Consider the following 23,737-nt stretch of genomic DNA (forward strand, 5'->3'; position numbering starts at 1 on the left):
AAGCGCCTATGAGCTACAATGTAAAATTACCATCCATTGCACATGCGAGTACAGTCACCTGCAATGATATATTACACAACGAAGGCCGCAAAAATATCCGACATTATCTTATTTGTAGAGCCATAAGAGCGTGTCACATATTTTTGCGGCCTTCGAAGAGTGTTGTTGAAAGATACTAAACAGCATTATCAAGAGCTCTAGCAGTCTTCCTCATCCTCAACACAGGTACCACCAAGTTATAAAAAGGTTTTTGCTTTGACACTGTCTCACTATTTTTAACGTCATTGTAAACAAATGCATTTCACGCGCACCTCATTCGTTAGTTATTTCGGTCGTACGTCTAGCAACCCCTCGACGACTCGCGGATTCCCGCCCGCCCCTTCGCCCTTCGCTCTCTCCTAGGCCCGTCACATACGATCACCTGCAGCGACTCATTACCTTGATGCGATTTCTGATAAACAGACGTTTATGGGGCTCCCATACATGTGTAAAGCCATGTGCGTCAGCCATGCGATTGTGCCGGTCGACCTGAAATGGAAATGTTAAGAGGCCCACATATTACCAGTTCGCCGGACGATATCAGCCTGTCAGTTGTTCGGAACTGTCACCATTTAACTGACAGGCTGATATTCCGGCGAACTGGTGATCTGGGGGCCCCTTTAGTGCGTGATTTTTGCGATTAACTGACAGACAAATATCATCAGGCGAACTGGTAATCTGTGGGCCCTTTTAGTAGAACTAATATTTTGTTTCTAGGTATATAACTGACACTTTATGTCAACAATTTAACCCTTAATTAAACGGAACACTTTTTATGAGATTTTTGAAAACTATGAATGGTTTTTAGGTAATTTGGGTGCGTAGATTACGAAAAAATATGTATATTTTTTTTGTGGGGGGTAAAGGGGGGATTTGCGGTGGGAAATAATTTCCCGTTATCCGTTACGGAATACCAAAATATTGAATGAAGTGGGAAATAGTTTCCCATTGTCCGATACGGTTACGAACTTTTTACTAGTTAGTAGCTCCCCGCGGCTTTGCTTGGAATTCAAGTATGATTTTTAGTACCTAACAGTAAAAAAAATTAACATGCAGGCCTAAAATGAAAGATTGTTATTATCTATTTATTATCTTATTACAAGAAGTTGGGAATACAAATGAAATATTACTATTTCTCTTCTCTTTACTAGAAATAAATAAAAATAAAATAAATAAAAAGAAAATCTAAGAAATAAATAAAAAGAAATTCAAAGAAATAAATAAAAGAAAAAGGAAACAGAAAAGGGCACAGATTTATTTGTGTAACAGACAAACGGGCACATATTTTATATATGGAAACAAATTAAAATTTAGGTGGAGAACAAACACTGGGAAATAATTTCCCACTTGATGAAACCTACAAATTTTTTGTAAATCGGAACAAACAATGGGAAATAATTTCCCACTTACTAAAACCTTAAAATCTTGGCTAAATCATATCGTTATCACAATTCTTTTCAAACAAAACACAGGGAAAATAAGTCTAGTTTATGATAGTATTCAGTGTATGCACTTACAAGATTTTTTTTCGCACTTAACCTCAAAACACTAAAAAAACTGTTGATATTGCAAAAAAAATCACGAAAACTGATATTGACTTTAACGTATGGTCACAAATGGCAGCCAGTAGAAAAGTGTTGCCATTTTTCAAATTCAAAATTTTACTAAGATTTTAAATCTGTATGGTTGTTATCGCTGAGTGCTGCCATTAAAAAGATAAAAAATATTTCGTAAATTAGAATGAAGTGGGAAATAATTTCCCGGTATTTGATTAAGGGTTAAAAGGAAAATTCATAGGAAGTATTTAATTTACTGTATAGGTATGTACTATGCACATTAGCGTAAGTAACTAATATTTCTTACATTGTTACTAACTGGTGTCAGTTAGTAACAATGTAAGCAAAGCTGTAGCATCAAAATATCAAAATTTAAATAGATAAAATATTAAGCAAGGCGGGAAACTACTTTCCCAGATGCGTAAACACACTGCGGTATTCGGAAAACAAGATCCGTTCTAGAGAAGAGAACGATACGATATGTACTAGATACCAACTAGTTTAGATTTCAACTAGATATATTTTGCAGCTCAATTCGGGCAACCAATGTCACTTTTACGTTAAAGAATCGTTTTAAGATCGTTTTGAGATCTAAAAATACATAACGAGACGTTTTAGACAGTGTGAAAATCGTTCATGAGTATCTCCAGAATCGCGGAAATGTCAAATTTGACAGGCTAGATCTTTAAAATATCGTTGTCGTACGAGTATCTTGGTGATGTCTAATAGATATCTTGTTTAAAATCCGAATCGGGTCCACAGTTATTTTACGAGGGAGCGGCAGAGCCGCCCATATTATACAGCAAAATATAGTGTTTCCTTGACACGGGCTGCTTCAACTAACTAAACTAAAAGGAAAAATCTCGGCACTTGTTTGGTTAGAAGGAAAACATCACGCCCCGCGTTAAATAAAATTCTCTTGAAATGCGATGTTTTTTCTTTGAATGGTTAGGTAGTAGTATGCTTAAATATTTCTAGTTTGTAATTTGATATAATTAACTGTTTTTGAAACCGAACAATAAAGTACCAACGAAGATTTGAAGAAGTATTTACTTGAGATATTTTTATCGTGCGTCTTGCTCGCGTCAATATGTACCTACATGTACGGACCAGTACGAGCGAAATGCTCGATAAATAAATGACATGATTTAGATGTCATACAATTTTGACAGAGGTGTATATATTTTTTCCTCAGTTTTTAAAGTCAACCGATTGTGTTGTTCAACATATGTAGGTACATAATTATTATTTGTAGAACAGCAAGAGATTCTTAGCTCTTTTATTTTTTTGACTCTTAAATAGGATGGGCAACCTAATAAAAAAAACTTAATTCGGGTTGATAATAAACACAATTTCCGTTACAGACTTTATTTTTCTTTGAAAAATAAAAACAAAAATTAAACTCTAAACATAAGAAATACAAACCTTAAGAAATTCGGCATTCAGCAAAGCTAATAAAGAAAATAATAATTGCTAGACTCTATAAAAGTTAATATTGACTTATCGGTATAATGTACTTAAATTATGAGGTAGTTGTTTACAAATAGTCTTTCAATATATTCTTAAATTAAGTTTCATTGTGATAAAATTGCAGCAGAAGAATATGCAGTTTTTTAATAATTAGCCATGAACATTACTTATACAGGCATTATAGGTAAATAATGGGCGACTGGCGTTTACGTTTATAATAATGTCAAAGTTTGACATTAATCAAATGTAATTTTCATCAATTAACCGCTTATTAGATACTTATACAGTAATACCCCGCTTTACGCGGGGGATACGTTCCGCAAAAGAATCGCGTTAAGTGAAATTCGCGTACCTACCTATAGGTATCGGAGTTGACAGTCTTGTCTCAAACTTGTCTTTGGTTGCGGAAATCCCCGCTCTCTAGAGCAGGGGATTCCCGCAACCAAAGACAAGTAAATGACTGCATATTTTTAAGTAAACTCTCGCGAACCCACTTTGTGAGTAGAAAATGGCGCGAAATTCAAATTTTCTATGGGTGGTCAACCGTTCGCGCTGTATATTTTAAATAAGCTACCTTTTTCCACTTTTGTCACTGGTAATTCGAGGCATTTTAACGCGAAATTTGAAATTCGCGTTAAAGAAAAACCGCGAATAACATTACGGGGTCGCGTAAAGCGGGGTATTACTGTAAACTATAGTATGTACCTACTGTTTAAGACCGGAAGTATAGTGGCATTTTTGAAATGTCATAGGGAGTTCTCAATTATCGACTTCTGATACACATGTAGGTATCGATACAATGTAGCACACAAAATATACTAACATATTCAGTGCCAGCGCTTGCTACGCGCTACGAGCGTAGCCGATAACATGGGAAAACCGTATGTAGCGAAAAGCGACTACGGATAGAGAACCCACCTGGCGGGTTGCTGGCAGTGAATGGGTTAAAAAGTTATAATACATAATGGATATTAAATTGTAAAAGAAGTAATTTAAGCAGACAATATGGATAAAAAGATGATTTTATAAAGAAACTAATGAAACACAGGCACTAAAACAGACTTTGAATATGAAAATGAAAAAAAAAACACGGAATTCAAGTAATACGATGTGGAACTAAATTACATTCTCATTGTTTTAATTTATTTCGCATTTTCAACTACTCAAAACTTCAAAAGTTATCTGGTAGAGATCGCTCTTTAGCAATAAGAACGCTTGCTGTTTTCCTCTACTTATAATATTTTGTATTCTACATTGTATCGATAAAGGTATGTCGAAAGTCGATAAATGAGAAGTCCCTAATGACAATCAAACTGCCACGAGAATTCCGGCTTCTATACTCTATGTAAACATTGAATCAAAAACTTGACACCTCAGAGCCCGTACCACGAGTCACTGACAGTGTCAAAACTGACATATACGCTATCGAGAACGTTATTTACTTTCTTTCCATCTCGTTTGCACTTATATGCGAGTACGAGCGAGATGTATAGAAAGTAAATTACGTTCTCGATGGCGTTTGTGACTGCCAAACTGATGGTAGCCGTACTGGAATCTATATAATCAGCCATAGTCTAATAAAACATGGTCTTCTCTTCCCAGAGTGACACAAGCCTACGTCACAATAACATTGCCACTTTGTATAGCGCTATCGCATATTATCATATAGCGCTGTCGCATGATGACGTAGGCTTGTGTCAGTCACGTGGTCAAGGTCAAGTCGGAAGAGAGCAGCAGGCGGAGTATATTATTATACCATGAAATCAGCTATTTTTGTACTTACCCACTAACAAAATTAAATAAAAAAGAACAATATTCTTAAACGTTTAACCCAGTTTTTTTATATATAAACATTCATACTCATTGGATTTTGAAGAAAATAACATTATAGTTTCACAAAACAGAAGTTAAATGTTACAAAGATTCTTACTTGCCTTTTTAAACTAAGTAGGATGCACAAATATCTTTCTTATTTCGGTTTTGGAAATCGGTTAAATGCGTTTCTGAATATTGCATACATTTGAAAAGTAACTTTATATTAATTATAACACTTTAAACTCTCGCGTTTTGTACACATATTTAATTATACAAACGGGTCTACCGCGATATAATTAATTTGTTTTTACCTTTAATTCCGACGTTTCAGCTGAGTTGCACCAGCTGTGGTCACGGAAACAATTAAATTATATCGCGGTAGACCCGTTTGTGTAATTAAATATTTATATTCTTTGTCGATGCCAGTATTATTTTGACGGAGGTCTATAAATATTCCAATGAACCCAAATTAAAACTCTGGCAATAGATATGCAATAAAAAATAATAAAAATAAACAAGAATCAGCTTCAGTTATTCACTGACAAATACCAACCTTCTTAACTGTATAATCCTTAAGTTATATTAAGACCCGTATGTTGTAATACTTAATGATATTTCAATCATGTATCAAAAAGACAATTGAAATTATCTTCCAGAATAAACCTATGTACTTTTGGACAAGCAATTTATATGTTCATATAGAAATAGTTTAGTTTAGCTTTTTACCAAAATGTAGATGTCCTAATTTTTTTTTTGTATGTTTATTAACGGTAATGGTATATAAGTTTAGTTTACATTTATTCAATATTATAGCATAAAAAATGGCTAATTCATGATTAACAGAATATAATTCCAAGAAATAGTTACGTGACGGTAAGTAGGTAATGTAAAATCATTATTGCAATTACTTAAAGTATAAAACTAGATAAACAGACTTCTTCGCAATGTTTTCTGTGTAATTAAGTACCTATACTTATAAAAACGTCACTTATCATTAGGCTTTTGAGCAAACTTAAAGTATAAACATTACTCATGGCTTTTGTTACATTTACAAAAACGTACTTTGATTTTAGTAGGTGGATGTGTGTGCTTACTTAACATACTTTTTTCAATCTTAACATTAAAACAAGTTAACTCATCTGACGCCCCCTGGACATTACAGTGTAACTAAATTAATTATTGCAACGGTGTTAAGTGAACTTTGGCACGTTGTTTACAGTCTATTTTTTTTTCTATTACTTATTAATTGGTTATTGGTAATGTATGTATATCGATAAAACAATTGCACTGCTCATATGTACCGTACATTCTCAGTATTTAAAATAAATGTCCATTTCTGTAGACATCATTTTGGTTACGGTCTAGAAACATAGCAGGTACATACATTATTTATGTAGAAATTAATAAAAATGAAGTGTAGCTATATTTCTAAATTTGAATGACCAAGAATGTTTAACCTAATCAATAATCATTATGTTTAACCGCTGTATTTGCTAAAAAGACCAAATAAGATATTTAAGTTCGAAGACCTTCAGACAGTAGAAGCTAAATAAGTTAGGTATAGCTCGTTTTCGTCAAATAACCATATTAATTAATAAATACTTCATGGCACAAAGAACAAGCCTTAAAGTAAGTAATAGAAAATATTATTAATTCCGTTTTAACATTGTAAACTTTAAATTCCTTATTTGGTCTAATAATAGCTACTTGTACATACTATTATTCTAATATTACGTAAAGTTTGTCATTAATAGAATTTAGCAATAAAATTAATAATATTGATAATAATGATTTAAACACACACTTAACTTTGGGTAAATACGATATAGGAAAATTATAATATTGACACTCGAACACATATTTTGTACTTAAGATAGATACTTATAATAGAATTCAAAACAGTAGTAGGATTGTATAAGTGTAAGGCCTGAGTGGACGCTCGAGTTGGGCGTGCAGCGGGGCGGGGCGTGCGGCGTGCATGTCAAACTAATGCAAGCGTCATTAGTGCACGCTGCTCAAATTACTTGTGAGCCCGACGCCACGCTGCACGCCCCGCCGAACGCTCCGCTTCGAGCGTCCACTCAGGCCTTACACTAAGTGGCGTTAAAGCAAGCTAAAGTATTCAAATCCGATGTAAAACATTACACTGGTAACCAGATTTGCGATATTTGAATAATAACATTGTACGCTTCCTTTTAGCATATTTTTTTTTCAGTGAATTAAGTAATTTGCCTACTTTATTTATCCAATAGTAAATTACATTCTGATACTTTAATAAAATTACTTAGATAGAAGTAGGATATGTCAGTTTCAACATGTTTGGATAATTGGGGATACTCTCTAATGGCGCCAGCTAACTTCGCTGTAGGTACTTATATGCCGTAGGTATAGGTATAATATTCATGCCGCATTTCTTTAAAATTATACCAGTTGCTTTAAAACAAATACGTCGAATAATTTAGATGCCATCAATTAAGTAGTCTAATAACATACTGCGATTACCGGTATGCATGAAAGGAAACAATACAATGTGACGTATTACAAAACGTTTGATAGGTCAAAAGGCTTGAAAGGATTTCTGAATAATCAGTAAATAAGTATATTAAAATAAATTAGCAATAGGTATGATAAAAAATCAGGTCTCTTATAGCGCACTAAAGTTAAACTTAATCTTGTAATAACAAAATTAAATAAGTATAATGATATTTGTACTTATCAGTCTTGCTTTGTACTTTTTGTATTAGTTTATGTCTTGTTTTTATAGATGCATTTGAGGTAGATAGTTACATGTTTATTTAAGTAAATAGATCTGTATGTCTGCGTCGACGAAATATTATGCATTCTTTAGCTTACGGCCTATATTTGTAAAATTAAAGAACCAATGCCGCTAGAATGCTTGACAACCCATCTAGGATAGGACCATCATGTCTGCTGCGCGCTCTCATCTTGGCTGTCTTGAGAACTGTCGGAACTCTTCGTTTGCTGATCGCTCTTCTTTTCAACCTGTAACAAAAAAATAACATTAAGTAAGCAATAAGGTTTAATAGTCTGAGATGTTTTTAAGCAATATCACACACACATACATATATCACAATGTGTCAAAATTCTTTGATTGCGGCAAATACGAGGGGTACGAGAAATATGTCAGTACCTACTTACCATCATTCTTGTGAACTTTGCATTACTTTTAGTAGTTGATTTTTTGAATTTTGAATGCTGTGACGCCAGAGGCGGGCTTGAGCCCCTTAACCCTCCCCATTAATCTGCTACTGAGTCGGCGACAAGAGGCTAAACTGTCAATGGTGATGTACCTTTATAGGACAATCAGCGATGAGATGGTCTTCGCTCTTGCAATTGTGACACCTCTTTGGTTGCGGGTCGATGTTGCACTTGGCGGCTATATGGTTGGCGAACTCTCCGCAGTTGTAGCAGCTGGAAGATCGAAACATTTATTATAATATATTTTAATACCGTAAACTCGGGTTTGTTTTACCCTGAATGGAAGATTAACCCTCCAGTGAAACCCAGAACCAGTCCGTAGCTGACTAATAACATCTTTCATAACGCGAACGCCTCAGTATACGGTAGACCTTATAATATAGGTGGGAGAAGCTGTGTTGGTCTAAAATGTCTACCGTACCGTCATTCTAGTGGTGATGTATAAAAAATTCTGATTTGATTATGTAAAAAAATAAAGTTGTGAAATAGGTATTTGTATTGCATAAATTTAGTTATGCCAGATTTCTTCAATCCCGAATATGATCGCATGAATACCTATAGCGATTAAGGCTTGAGATTATTCGATGAGTATAGCTGCTAAGTAAATTTGTAGGTTGCTCGTTTTATATCTCCCTTTAAAATATGCCATCCAATGTTAACTTAAAATTCTGATGTTGGGTTCATACTACCCATCGGTTGACCTCCAGTTTTATTAAGATTACCGTATTTTTCTGAACCGTTTCTTGGAGAGCGGCCTGCGATGAGAGCCCTGGCAGTCCACGGCCGAGGGCCCGGAGACTCTGGTAGCCTCGAGCCCCTTGTCGGACTCCTTGCACTCGAACTCCACGGCTTCCTCATCGCCCAGAGACCGGAATCCTGGCATTTGAATGACGCTCTGAAATCAAGTAATTAGTGGCTGTTAATTTGCTAGTGGATTAAGGGACAACACGGCATCAATGGTAAAGTTTCACGGCAGTGCATTATTGAGAAACCATTGCTAAGAAGGGTTATTAGTGTAAATTGCAACATTACGAGTAACAATGTGTTTATATGTTCGCCTTTAATATTCTCTAACTTCATAACTTAATATTTTATTCAACTACGATAGTAAAAGAAACCAATACAAACATGTGGCGCTGTTGCACTAAATATAACGAAAAAAACATTGATCATTTCGAATTGAAATCAATATAGAATTTTGCCAATTTGGAGATTTTAAGAGACACTCAATAATAGTTATTATTGAAACGGGCTAATTTGTCTGAAAATTTCTGGTTGTCATTACTTTTTAACGGAAAACTTATTGGTAAACCACCTTATTCTTCTAACTTTAACACTGCTGCGGGTCTACCGCGAAAACCGAAATTCGCAAATGGCGTGGATCTTCTCTTTTACTTCAATGAAGGCGTAATTAGAGTGAGAGAAAAATGCCCGAAATTTACGAACTTCGATTTTCGCGGTTATAGCCCTGGGTAGCTTCAAGAAGCTCATCTTGAATGGCGACAAACTGCGCAGAACAGCCAGAAATGGCGTCTCGCTTCCTGTTGAGGCCAACTTTAAGCGAGAGTTAGTTAATACAGGTTCCTAACCATAGAAAATCACAGAAAATAAAGTATGTACCTATTGAAATAGTCAAGTTTTAATTAAGGTTAACTAATTTGATCGACTTCTCAAGAGAAGCATAGTAATAATACCGAGATTAAAAATGTTATCCGCTGACGATATTTAAATGAATTGTACTATGTATGTATGTATGTATGTATGTCGTAACATTGACCACGTTGTGTACCCAGTTCAGCTACTTATCATTTATGAGAAAAATCAACGTTATCGCTCCCCAATAACCGCGCACAACCTAATACATATACATTTTACCGCTCCAGCGTTCCGAAGTACAAGTTTAGTAGCGTAAATGTAATAGAAAAAACATCCGGCCTTGATAAGACGAACAAACAAACAAGCGCACTATCAGGTCAACCGTCAACCTAGATACGCCACTATTTGTGAATGGATTCATTTCTACTATTCTGGAGTTAATAGGAGTGTTGAAATATTTTGTAGTTACAGGAATTATACATTTTAATATGAAACTTATTCCACAAAGCAAATATACAGGGTGCCCAGTAATTAGTGGATAACCTTCTAACCACCGACAGAGCACCTTAGGCTGGTCCAGAAAATGCACTTATAGGTCTAGTAAAAGTTTCGTGGTTTTCGAGATAATCGAACTTTTCTGTCTTTTTTAATGGCTAGCTCCATACTTCAATTTAATCACAATCTAGGCCATATCTTTGTCTGTAAAGATGTAATTAGCGTGTGTGATACCATTTTAGAATCAGTATTAGATAAACTATTTTTAAGAAAGTTGGCCATTCTGTTCTCCATACATTTTTTTTTTCACCACAAACGATCAAACTTATTGAAATTTTTTAAGAAAAAATTGATTGGATTTTTTTGTGTGGCTACCATAAAGCGACAACCATAGGTGGGAACGAAAGCTCCGATCGCTGTGTCTCGCTCCAACCTATGGTTATCGCTGCCACCGTCGCAAGTCGCTCAATGTCGTGGCAGCGATAACCATAGGTTGGAGCGATACACAGCGATCGTACCTTTCGTTACCACCTATGGTTGTCGCTTTATGGTAGCCACACAAAAAAACCCAATCAATTTTTTCTTAAAAAATTTCAATAAGTTTGATCGTTTGTGGTGAAAAAAAAAATGTATGGAGAACAGAATGGCCAACTTTCTTAAAAATAGTTTATCTAATACTGATTCTAAAATGGTATCACAGACGCTAATTACATCTTTACAGACAAAGATATGGCCTAGATTGTGATTAAAGTGAAGTATGGAGCTAGCCATTAAAAAAGACAGAAAAGTTCGATTATCTCGAAAACCACGAAACTTTTACTAGACCTATAAGTGCATTTTCTGGACCAGCCTAAGGTGCTCTGTCGGTAGTTAGAAGGTTATCCACTAATTACTGGGCACCCTGTATATTATGGGCATTTGTTTAATATAACACTTTAAACTTTCGCGTTTTGTACACATATTTAATTACACAAACGGGTCTACCGCGTTATAGTTTCATTGTTTTAACTATATCGCGGTAGACCCGTTTGTGTAATTAAATACATTTGTTTAATGTTGTCGTTTTTTTTTTGTTAACATTTGGTGAATAGATAGAGTTCCCTATTCTGTATTACATAAGCGGGATTTTACCGTACCTATGTCCTATGTTATAAAAATGTGCATTACGTATAGTCAATCAAATACTACCTACTTACGAGTAAATACACATTCGGGAACAACTTGGGATTTTGAATATATTCCGCCCAGATTAAAGAGCTCTTCTAGCTTACCATTTTTTATCAAATTGGCCAAATTATTGAAGTCAACAATATATGAACGATTTGATACAATTAAAGCACTCATAATACTCATAATTATGCGAATGTAAGGCCCGGCAGAATGTCAGTTCCTTAAAATCCGGAGTTAGGCTGAACTGGGGATAAATCTCTGAATTTCAAAAAGCACAACTAAAATCACAATACATATTTTCTTTCCTGTATCATTTAGACGATGCGTGAACTCGCATGCGAGTTTCATTACATTGCGGGTTATGATCGGTCGGTAAAATTGAACGTAACCAACAGTCCGAAATATAAATAAAATCGCATGCGAGTTCGCGCGCCGTCTAAATCAGCCCTAATGCAGTACAGTAAGTATGCATTCGTGGTAGTGGAAATAATGTGGTATTCATTTACTCATTTGATAACCTACAATTGTCTTTTGCGCTGCATATCTCAGTTCTGTGCTAAACTGTCTTTGCTTTAATGTCGTCAGCAGATATTTTCTAGCCATCCAGCCATCCGTGTTAAATTTTGTGACCTTACCATCGTTGTTTAATAAACTAGCGACCCGCCCCGGCACGGGTTAACAAATTATACATAAAGCTTCCTCCTGAATCACTCTATCTATTAACAAATCATCAAAATCCGACTTTGTTTTATACTTTTATACATGTAGTGATATCTAATTACCTGATGCACAAAGACATCCTGGCCACCGTCGTCCGGCGTGATGAACCCCCAGCCTTTGGCCACGTTGAACCACTTGCAGCGACCGCGCCGCGTGACCCCCGTCACCCCCGCCGGCGCCGCGCCCGCGCCCGAGCCCGCTGCGTTCCCGACACCTGCAATAAATAAAGTCAAGACTTATGCCTTATTATTAGAGATGCCACGAATATTCGGCAACTATTCGGTATTCGGCCTATTCGGCCACTTTGCCGAATATTCGGTATTTGGCCGAATGTTGCCTACTATTCGGCCGAATACCGAATATCTGTTGTTAGTACTTAAAAAGAAAAATTGCACAATAAAAATAACCAAAAACTCTGTAGGTATATTTAGAATGTGTTCTTGGAAAGTTGTTAAACACGAAGGCCCTTTTTTTTGAGCATTTTTTGATTAAAAAACATTTTATTTTTATCATGAGTCTGTTTTGTTTGACTCTATTCATTAATGCTGTTCAACAAAAATATATCTTAGTTAACGTCATCTAACGTTGAGCTTTTTAGTGATCAGTTTTCATAATAATTGTGACTCAAAATGTTCGCATGTCATGCCGAATATTCGGTCGCCGAATATTCGGTATTCGGCCGAGAGAGGGGCCGAATATTCGGTATTCGGTATTCGGCCAAAACCACTATTCGGGGTATCTCTACTTTTAATGCCATCCTTTATTTCCGATTCCAAAACCTCAATGAGGGTTCCGAATTCCAATACTCTACGAGGAATGCGTTGCTCAATATAGCCTTATAAGGCCCACCATAGAAAGTTTCCCTATTTGAAATTTGAACCTTGTAGATTAGGGTGACTTTCGTTTGTTTTAGAAAACAATTGAACAAAAGAAATGCTACCTAATGTAGTTTTTACAAGGTTCGAATTAGATTGAAATGGAGTGTGCATTGTAATGCACATTGGGCCTTTTGGGTTGTAATGCACATTGGGTTAAACTATGGAGCATATTATTTTACTTCACTCTACTAGTAGATACCATGTTTTAATGAAAGCTGATAAGAAAGCGCAACATTAGACCTGACCAATTAAATTCTAAATTCTAATTTGGTACAGTTGTTAAAGGCAAGTGGATGTTCCCTTTTTATAAATGCATACCGGGACAACTACATCGTTCGGAAATCTATTAGCAATAAATAAGGGCTGGCGGTTGTTTACCGGACTAAGAAAGGGTATACGATTCCCTTTATCGGGCTCCTATACAAAAAATAACGTGGGAACCGAAATAAAGAATAGCCTTTTTACATGTTTGTATGGTTATTGAACTCGAAGACTTTAGGAGGCGGATAGTTCACATGACATTGTTAATATGTTTACGAGTAGGTATGTAGGTGGGCGCTTCAATTCAATTAATAATCGTAAACATGACTAATCAGGGCTTTACGCAACTTCCGCATTGTATCGAAAAAGATGTGACTAAGAGCGAATTATTCGGAAATAAGTAACGTAAAAACATTAGTAAGCGCTACCATAATTAGTAATCGAATTCAATATCTTATAAAAATACCTATGCCATGTAACAAAATTGCGACTAACACTTTAACTGTGTGTGGCCTACGGGTATCGTTTGATAAAGACGAAAGTTTATCGGTAGCTTTGCTAATTCGTTACACATTTTCAAGTGACGGTATGTAAGCTAAGCATATTATTTCGGGCGTAGAGCTGCGCACCACACGTGGCAACGCCGGGGACTAGAGGAATGTCTGGTATTTAGGTTGCGTTTCTGGTACCTCTTCATTCATTGCCGTAACACTGCACCTAGCAGGCATTCGTGCGCCCCCCGCGCCCCGCGCCGCTCGCCCGCTGCCCAAACGCCAAACGCAACAACCACGCATGGCGCTTTTATGTAGTTAAGATCTTTTTAGTTTTGAATTCAGCGTTGCCTCGCCGCGTCGTACACGTCTTTGAAGTCACGTAAGGCTACCAGATACCATGCTTATGATCGATTTAAATGCTATTTGAATAAGTAACAAGGCCAAAATACTCGTAATCTTGATTTTGATAGATGCATGTCCAATTCAAATACAATTTCCATGTCGATCGATGCATTTCGCATTAGCACTTAATGTTGATAAAACATTTTAAAAAATAGCTGTATTTTTTTTTTCAAGCCTTTCTGTAACTCTCTTTCAGTTTTACAGTAATTGTAATAAATTTTATTGCTTACGGTAAAATAAATCACCAAACTAAACAGCGTACGTAACTCTGGTACATAAGGTACAGTACCGACGTAAACAGATGCATTTCTAGTTTGGGCGGATTCCAAGCCATCGACACACCGCTTCTCTGAAACGCGTTACAAATGTCAATAAGATGAGTTTTTACAACCGGGCGGGTAAAAGGAATGTAATTAATGATTTTCGTGTGGTGCCACCTACATAGAACTGTGTAGATATTTATTTTAATTAACTTGTTAACCAAACATTTGAGTATTTTGGTTTAGCTGGCAAGTACGCCAGCTTAAGCTGACCAAAATAACCAAATAACTTTTTTAACTCAGTGTCACTCCTAAATAAGATCGCTTTCATGTTTAGTGTCATTAAACATATTTACCTGCAGCTAAACTATTAATGATAAAATTATGTGATATTAAAGAAATATTTTAGAATACTTCTTTACCTATTAGATAGCAAAGATCGCAGCAAGCTAGCTGAACATCTGGGTTTTTTACTTGGCCACAGGAATGCTAAGTGCCTAACTGCCTATAGGTATGTATATAATTTTTTCAACAGAAATATAAATAAACATTTAATCGGCGTTAGAGTTAAGGTTGTTATATGTATTGTCAAATTAAACATCGATTTGATTGGGTAGCATATTATATAGGGAAATATGTAAATATCTTGGCTCCAGAAGCAAAGGTATATGCGGCAGTTTTAGACCGTTTAACCTCCCCCCTTTGACCTCTACCCCTTAACCTAAACCCCTTTAACCTCTAACTGCACAGACATCAAAATTCCCAGGAAAATAGAAATTGTGATTTGTCAAAAAGAAAGTTTCAATTTAGACTTTTTTATACGAGTATACAGGGTACTTCCTGTAACAGGAGCAATAAATTAAACTACAGGCTGTACTCCTCAAACTGACCAACATTTGTTCAGCAACTTTTAAAAATTATGAATCCTTTAGACTTCCTCTTTTTTCATACAAAATAAATATTGCCTTCAATGTACGCTGACATCAGTGTGTTTGACGTTGCTTGTCACGCTTTAAACATAACAAAATTTGCAATATATTGCGTCTTAGAATAAACTTTGAAGTGTATAATAAAAATCAAAACATGAGTTATTTTCAAAAGTTGCTGAACAAATGTTGGTCAGTTTGAGGAGTACAGCCTACAGTTTAATTTATTGCTCCTGTTACAGGTATAGATCACCCTGTATAGATCTCTGGGCGGCTAGAGGATGTAACAGTGGCCAGCTTCACGACAATTAAAAGTGGAACATTTTAATGTTTTGAATATTAAGACATATGAGTTTATCTCATTTCCAGTGATAAAAGCGCCGGCGCATGATGGCTATTATATTAATTAAGTCATCAACAGCAGTACATTTAAGCAGTAGTTGTTCTAATTTATACCCATGAATATTTTTCTATTGTGCGAGCTTCTTTGCCAGGGTTGGCACTAAAAAGAAGTGTTTTGCATACATGTGCTACATTTTTCTCTCTTTGACGCATAAGGATTTGGACGTGATTCAGACATTAGGTAACTATGTAGGCTTGTACGTACTTTTTATTAACCGTTTACCACATAGGAATCGAAATATGGTGCGATATATGTAATTGTTTTTTTTTTAAGTATTCAATATCTATGTGACATGCCTTTTTCAGTATTATTCTATTTTTGTCAGATTCTTTTATCTTAAAGACAAAAAAATTATATTTGGCCCATTTCATATTCTTATTTTGTTTCATATTCTATAACTAAAATGTTGATCGTGTACCTACCCAAATGGTATTATCGGCAGTTCATAGCATATACTAGTGGCATTGCTATATAATTACATATAGTTCGCCAGTAAGAAACCGAATTGAAAAATACTGTACCTAGTATAAATGTACATCATTCTGGATCTGTAGTCTTAAAGCTTAAAAATATCGATCGACTTCATGAAGATAAGTTTCAAATGATCGCAGTATTTCATTGCAATAGCTTATCGCCGGCAGTGCGGCGCTCATTCCACACTCCAAGTCAACATGCACTCAGGAATTTCAATGCAACCAAATGTTTTTAATGCATATGTAACATCTGATTGCATTCCTTTTAACCGGTACCCACGGACGCGTCAAAGTAAATATACTTCAACTTTTTAAATAGTGGATTCATTTACTAAAGTGTTATTAATTGTAACGTATAAAAAGTTACTGTATAATGCTTTCTAAGCATTGTCAATATATTAAATGTGTACACGGATGATAATCATACATTGAATTATACTTGAATAGGTAGGTAATGTAAAAATACGCTAATGAAATAATTATAATAACCATTCAACTGAGGTGGTTGGTTGGTATGAAGTTATCAAGATCAGCTACGAACTGGTGAAGGTCTTGGCCGATTGAAGCTGACTTGTATTAATATGATAAGTAAAATTATACATCTAGGTATTTAAGCTAGTTTTAGTCATAAAACTTAGCTACCTTCGACTAAAAAACCTGAAAACCACCATAGCGGTTGGCAAATAATTGCCAACTATTTTACATGAGCAACATAATTATGTAGGTATAGAAATAAGAAATAATTAATTATAAATGTAAATGAAATACGTCTATAGCAAAATATTGTATGAGCCGATATGACATTTTCTTCAATCAAAGCTTCTTATTTATTTGTGCAGAACTTTTGAGGTGTTTTTAGTGTAAAGTTGAATAATTATTGTAAACTTCACACTCTATTTTACTTTATACACATAATGCATTCCCAGATCTAAGTTTTACCTCCATCGTATCTGTTCACCTTTGCAGGCACTATTTATAGAATGAGGATTTATTCTGTGTAATTTTAGAAAGCGAGGGATAGGGAACCCCACACATATTGAACATTTCATTTGTTCAAAATCATATTGCATTAGGTACAAGAAAAGATAAATAAGTACTTACTACACAATGCACTTTACCAAAAGCTTAGCATGAGCAATATAAATGGGTTAGTAAGAGAAAAATGAAAATGGCACGGTTAAAGGTAAATTTGTTTTAAGGTACAGTCACTTTCAATTATTTAGGAGCCAAGGAGGTGCTCACTAACTCTAAAACGTTTGTTTAGTCATTTGTGAGCTTCCCGTAAAATACAGGTAGGTAATTGAAATTGTGATTCCTAAGTGTTGAAACCTACCTAGTCTGGCTGATCAACGAGATAGACTGCATTCCTACTTTTATATGTGTTGGAACTGCATGCCAACTGCGTACGTGGTGTGCACCTTCCAAGCATGCTGTAATTGATGCAGTTGAAACAATAGTCCTGATTCGAACAATTAAAACTACTAATTAAAACATACGATATATGTAGAGATAATGAAGATAATTTGGTTGACTAGAAGGGCGTAGTAAGTACGTAAAGTCAGCAGCATAATGACGCAAAATCAGCAAAAGTATTGGTACACAAACACATTCTTATTTCAATGGTAACAAAGGTGTGTTACGATATATTTGGCCAATTTGGGGGTCAGTACCCATCTATTTGATGCTGACTGAACGATCAGCCGCAAAAGTGCATGGCGGAATTATCATATATAGTTATATGTTATAATTCATTCATAATATTTCCATGCAATTTCGCAGCTCACTGTACAATCTGTAAGTACATGGTTGAGCATGGTAAACGGTAAAAACTAGGCTAGTTGTATGTTTTACCATGTCGTGGGTCCACGGTTCGTAGTTATAATCTTATTAGAAACAAATAAGGAATTCACCTATTTCCGTCGCGGCTCCTCCTACAGTAGGAAAGGCTTAGTCACTCACATGTTTACAGAATTACAAAGTTATGACGAATTAATTGTGACCAGTAAAAATTTAGGTAACGTAACTTACATGAACTTTGAACTTGTATTATAAAACAATATGAGTCAGACTTAAAGTACCGAGTAGTTGGTTTTCTTTTAAAACGTTGGGCTACTGGGTATGAAATTTTTCATTTCCAAAATAAATGGAGACTCCTTTTATTTCTGGTGAAATTTCACAAAAATGTAGAGAAATTTTATAGTTTAGGCTTCCCTCAATAAGTAGGTACTTATTATTTTTGATTTCAGTGTAGTTGGTTAATGTTTGACATTCAGATTAGCATACCTGTCAAACTCGAGCGCCAAAAACACAGCGTTATAAACATCTCGAGTTATTTCCAATAACAGAAGTATGTCGAATTTTATGAGGCATATAAAATTCGTGGGAAAGGGCTCGATCTTTACGTTCTCTCCGAACTTTAAATATATTTTTGGCGTTACTTCTTATGTGCATAAATAAACCTACCTATGGAAAGTTAAAGTAATAAGAGTATATATATTCTTAGCTTTCCGCAATACTATATTTATCATTGGCTATGGAGGAGTATTTCTCAGCACATCAAATTACTGGATCAATAAAGATCTTTATAGATACGCAACAAAATATTTCCGCAGAATCTTAGCAATCGAGGTGTGTACATTTGTCTGAACTCGACTAGTCTTTTTTGAGCACTCTTTTTTGTATTATGTATAAAACACATATTTTTGTTGATGCCTGTATATTAAATAATTCTTTTTCCGTACACACCAATACGTTAAGAAATGTTCACACCAAAACATCTGCCGCAGACTGTATACAGTTAAATATCATTAATTATATTCCCCGTTGTTGATTGAATGACATGTGACAAAATCGTAATCACTAAACTGTCTCTACGACAATTAAATAACAATTAAGAAGGTTCTTGTTACGTCTATGAGAAAGACTCGATTGCGACCTATCAATTAGAGTAGAGTAGCTAGATTAAAAGAAAACTTATACCTACTTACATCGAGCAACCTTATCCGACTTAGTTTTTCCTAATGTCCTGTTTCGTCATAGGTAGTTTGGTACTATGTATTACACTTTGAAAGTCAAATAGGTGCGGGCCATTTCAAAGAATTTCCAGTATGAATAAACGCACGAGCACGTGTGCGCTAAGTGGTTGATAAACAGTTAATATTTTAGTAAACAAAACACATTTCTATGAATGTGGCACGCATGGGCTGTAAGTAAATGACCTAAAACGTCCTGCCATTCACTACTTTTTGCTGGGACTGTGTTCCAGTCGCTTATGGAGCGTTCAAGTCAGCTGGACCATTATTAATCGTAAGTTTCGATTACGTGTATTTGTTAAGGATTGCTTAGGTCAAGTTATTTTGGTCTTTGTAAGCCGGCTATGCTTGCAAAGCTATGGGAACACAGGGCCTGTTATCAATCGTAGGCATGGAATTCAAACGTGAATCACCGTCAAGTGGCGCCTGCCGCGGGATCTTGGACGGGAGTGAAAGAGACAGCAACAAGTACCACTATTCGTATTTAATTGACTGGTTACGAACTCGGACCCCTTGGTAGGGACGTAACTGAACTTCATGCGACTTTTAAAAGTTCAGCACGAATAGATTTGTGTTGTTTTTTTTCTGTTTTGCTCCAAAATTTACGAGTAAAATTTAAGACGAAACAGGAGCTCAGATTTAAATATTTTAGGTAAATACACCCGTCTCGCTAACGGAAGCGGCTCCTAAAACTAGTGCGATAAGGACAAGGCGAAAAATCCTGCGTAAAAAACGTCAAAAATCGAGGTTTCGTACTCGACTGTTTCCTCCTCCAAAACTTAACCAATCGTAACCAAATTTGGAAATCTAAATGATTATGAAATTATCTGTGTCGGACCGTTTTGATTTTTTGGCTAATTGATATCAGTTTTGAATACCGCGCCTCTCATTGCGGCATAGTCAATTAGGCCATTTTGGCCATTTTTGAAGGGCTCTAGCGCCTTAAAAACCAAAAATATCAAAAAAATCAGAACGGTCGGACACAGATATTGACGATATTAATCTATGTTGACAAAATCATTGCTCTAGTTTCAAAACCCACAGAGGAAACAGTCGAGTACGTTTGTATGGAGAAATGACCACTCCTGTTGCCTCTTAAGTCAGGGCTATTGAATAAGCATCTTATTCCTATCTTTTAGCTCTTGAAAACAAACTTAGAAGGTACAACAATAATTTAATTTAGTACTTATACTGATTTTAAAATTAAATAATATTTATCCAATGCCAGAATACGGTTGGCAGCAAAAATAACTAGGTACAGATCATAAAATGTTATTACTGTTATTAGGTATAATTGGTTGGCTCTTAATTAGGGCTATTATAGCCCTCGTAGGGCATTCAGATACTTTCTACATCCAAACAAAACAAAAGGAAACCATTGAGGAAATGTAAACAACACCGTTTCTGCATCACAAATAGTTGCCCCCTCGTTATGAGTAGGACGTGACTAGTTCGACCTGCTTTTATTTTCATTCCCAAGTAAAAATATCGACACGGGTCCGTCACTATTTCCGTGGCATGTCGGCGACAAAAACACGTCGTGTAGTGGGGAGTGGAGATTAAGGTCCTCCGAAAATGCAGTCGGCTCTAACCCACACAGATAGAAAATAACCCAGCCCATTGTAAAACGCACCTTAAACTTATAGCGCTAGAATCTAGAAAGTAATGCGGAAAACAAACACATTCGGTGCATAGCAGCGGTATGCACTCGAGCTCCCAAAACGGAGTATCGTATGGTATCGTAAACAACAGCTTCATGCGTAGAGCTGTGCCTGAGGAAATGCTGCTAAACTGCATTCTTACATGCTCATTATTTATTAATGCTTTTAAAAATAACCCAGCTTCCTCATTTTAATTGTTTCTTATTCATTAACAGAAACTAGTTAGATAATTTCTACAGTTTAGGTAGGTACCTGCAGATATCAATTTATCTAAAACGCAACTGTTGCGCAAACAACGTGACGTTATTATTTCATCAATAACAGAACTACGAGGTTACTGTTATAATTATGTATATCGTGTTGTTAATCAGCGTCGACGAAGTAAACATGGTGCGCATATGTGCGACATCTACAGTTCGAGACTCTATTAACCTCAATTTGAATAATTTCAATGATGATATAAACAAATGCCCCCGAGTGGCTCCCAGGGCTCGCTACGCATCCGCCCGATAAGGGTCACGTCAAGTCCCGATGCATACAACAGCTTTTGACGTAAGTTGATTGCGTATGCGCGCGCGCACCAGGCGCACCCTTCCTTACCCACGTGTGAAGATAGATTTATAACGAGCTTAACGGAAACCATAAAAATAAAACAACAACTACAATAAAATACAAACACTACACTCCTATGTTCATAAGAATCATAAGTCATAAGATAACAGAAAAAAATTATACTCACTCGAAGACGGAACTGCATTTCCGCCTTCCCTCCCGCTCATCGTGTATGAAGAAACTTAACAACACCAACAAATATCACCTCTTCTTCGTAACAAACATCATCAAAATAAGGCACTTTATTTGTTTACAACGAGTTCATTGACTGACGTAGTTTACGCACATTTAAAAATAACATAATAACATATCAACAATGAAAGGTGCACGAGAGCGGGCGCGAACGCACGTCAAGCGGCTAGCGTAGCGACGCGTACGCAGGTCGACTGCATCGGCAATGAGTGGCACGGTGCGCGGTGCGGTCGGTCCCTTCCCGGATACCGGCAAGTAGATAGTTTTTAAAATAGTGAAGCTAACGAAACGTGTGCACCGGCCGAAAGCGGTGGCCGCTTTGCCCCGAAATATGTCACTTGCTCGCGGAGAACGCGCCACTTCCACCGGGAAGAGGAACGCTGCAATGAACGCCACGACCACGACTACCTAACGCGGACACCACTTTAAATAGTCAACGACATCTAAACTTTACAAAAAACACTCCCGACTTACTTAAACCGCCATCCGCCTAGAAGCGAGCGAAGGGTCTAGGGATGTCCGAGTAGTTTTTGTTGAACGATCCAATATTTTTTAGTTAAGGCGTGTCTTTTGTTAATTTTACGCCGTACAATACAGTTTTGACATTTAATTATTAAATTGCGTATCTACCTGCGTACTACAGCCACGTAGCTGTTATTACGTCGTATTATTAAATATGTATTTCTATTTGTTGAACAATTTTATAGGTAACGCAATTTTAGAGGATGTTTTAATCGACACGAACAATACTAGTGATATTTCTGTCATGCGATTGTTTAATACTTAATCGATTTATCATAATAGGCGAAGTCAAAAGTCATCATAGACAAAAAACATTTGAATAATAGTACAAACATGATGTACCTACACGAATTTGTTCTTATCTTTATAGTTAATTGTAAGTCCACTATAGTAACTATTTAAGCCTTATCTAGTGACGCAAATATCTATAAGTTTGTAATCAATTGCTTTGTAACTTTTAATATACTCTAGACTCTTTAAAAAAATATTTAGTATTTTATTCGTTATTTTTATTTACTAAACGCGTTCGTTTCCGTTTGTTCCGGCTTTGGGTGCACACAAACATTAACACAAACAATTGAATGAAACGGATTTTATATAAAATTTGAATTTAATGTTCATTCTAATGTATGCAAACCAGGTAAGTAAAAAAATGGGACAATCGTGCACCCCACTCCCGAGGGAACCCCTAGCAAGCTGTCAGTTGGTGACGAACTCGCGGCATTGTCGCCGCCTCAAACAATTATGCACCGACAATGCGAACAATAACGCGCTCACAAGAAATACAAGTTTCTAACGTGATTGACATGGACTTTCTCCCATCTCCGGGAGTTAGTTAGCCATATTATCTAGGATGCTAATCGGGTTAATCTTTAAAAATCAAACTGAAATATCTCACAAACGATTGCTAACTAACGCAATTGTGTCGTCCTATTATCTATTCCTTTGTATGTTTTAACCATGTTTTAACTAAGCTCTACCGGACAGCGGAACTTGGGGATAGAGGGGGTTTGCACCTGCTTTTTTTATTATTTTATTAACCTTGAATGTAGTTAGGTAAGTCATCAAAGTATCAAAGGAAATGTAGATTAACTAGGTGCGTAGAAAAACAGAATTAACTTAAGTTTCACCAATTTAGAGAAACATATTAATTTCAGATTAAATATTGACCCTGAGTTCTGGTCAGGTTATCAAATATTTTATGGCTGAATTTATTTTCCTTTGTAACGTGTGATTTTTATCATATTTCATACGACTTTAGATATCTTAATTTGGACAATATCAGCAAAATTTCATTACACAAAAAAATGCAAAGAATCTCAATGAACAGCGAAACAGTGGTAAAACTCCTGAAATTTAGATTCAGGAAGTGAAAAAACGTGTAAAATATTTTTAGTGTTATCAATCCAGGTGATATACTCGCAGATATGTAAATCAGTTGCTGCAGCGGACTGTAAAAAGATTACGACATTATTGTCTTGCATTAAAGTCGGTTATCGTTAGAAATGTCACGTAGGTACATGTATAATCTCTATAGCTGC

The 23,737-nt window shown here is 35.9% G+C and overlaps 1 protein-coding gene across 1 annotated transcript; it reads right to left on the reverse strand.

Moving 5' to 3' along the window:
• Positions 1-7,447: 7,447 nt before the first annotated feature.
• Positions 7,448-22,342, reverse strand: LOC134650585 (protein lin-28 homolog). The gene is made up of 5 exons (XM_063505539.1): positions 21,610-22,342; positions 12,143-12,294; positions 8,822-8,994; positions 8,192-8,312; positions 7,448-7,883 (listed from the first exon to the last, which is right to left on the reverse strand). The coding sequence occupies exons 1-5, from the start codon at positions 21,647-21,649 to the stop codon at positions 7,803-7,805; spliced, it is 567 nt and encodes a 188-aa protein (XP_063361609.1). The 5' UTR covers positions 21,650-22,342; the 3' UTR covers positions 7,448-7,802.
• Positions 22,343-23,737: the final 1,395 nt, after the last annotated feature.

This window comes from Cydia amplana, chromosome 8, assembly GCF_948474715.1.
Source record: "Cydia amplana chromosome 8, ilCydAmpl1.1, whole genome shotgun sequence".
Lineage (NCBI taxonomy): Eukaryota > Metazoa > Arthropoda > Insecta > Lepidoptera > Tortricidae > Cydia > Cydia amplana.

Coding starts and splice junctions, on each gene's coding strand:
- LOC134650585 (XM_063505539.1), bottom strand. CDS start 21,649: ATGAGCGGGAGGGAAGGCGGAAATGCAGTTCCGTCTTCGA. Junction 12,295..21,609: donor AAATGCAGTTCCGTCTTCGA/GTGAGTATAATT, acceptor TATTTATTGCAG/GTGTCGGGAACGCAGCGGGC. Junction 7,884..8,191: donor TCGCTGATTGTCCTATAAAG/GTACATCACCAT, acceptor TTTTTGTTACAG/GTTGAAAAGAAGAGCGATCA.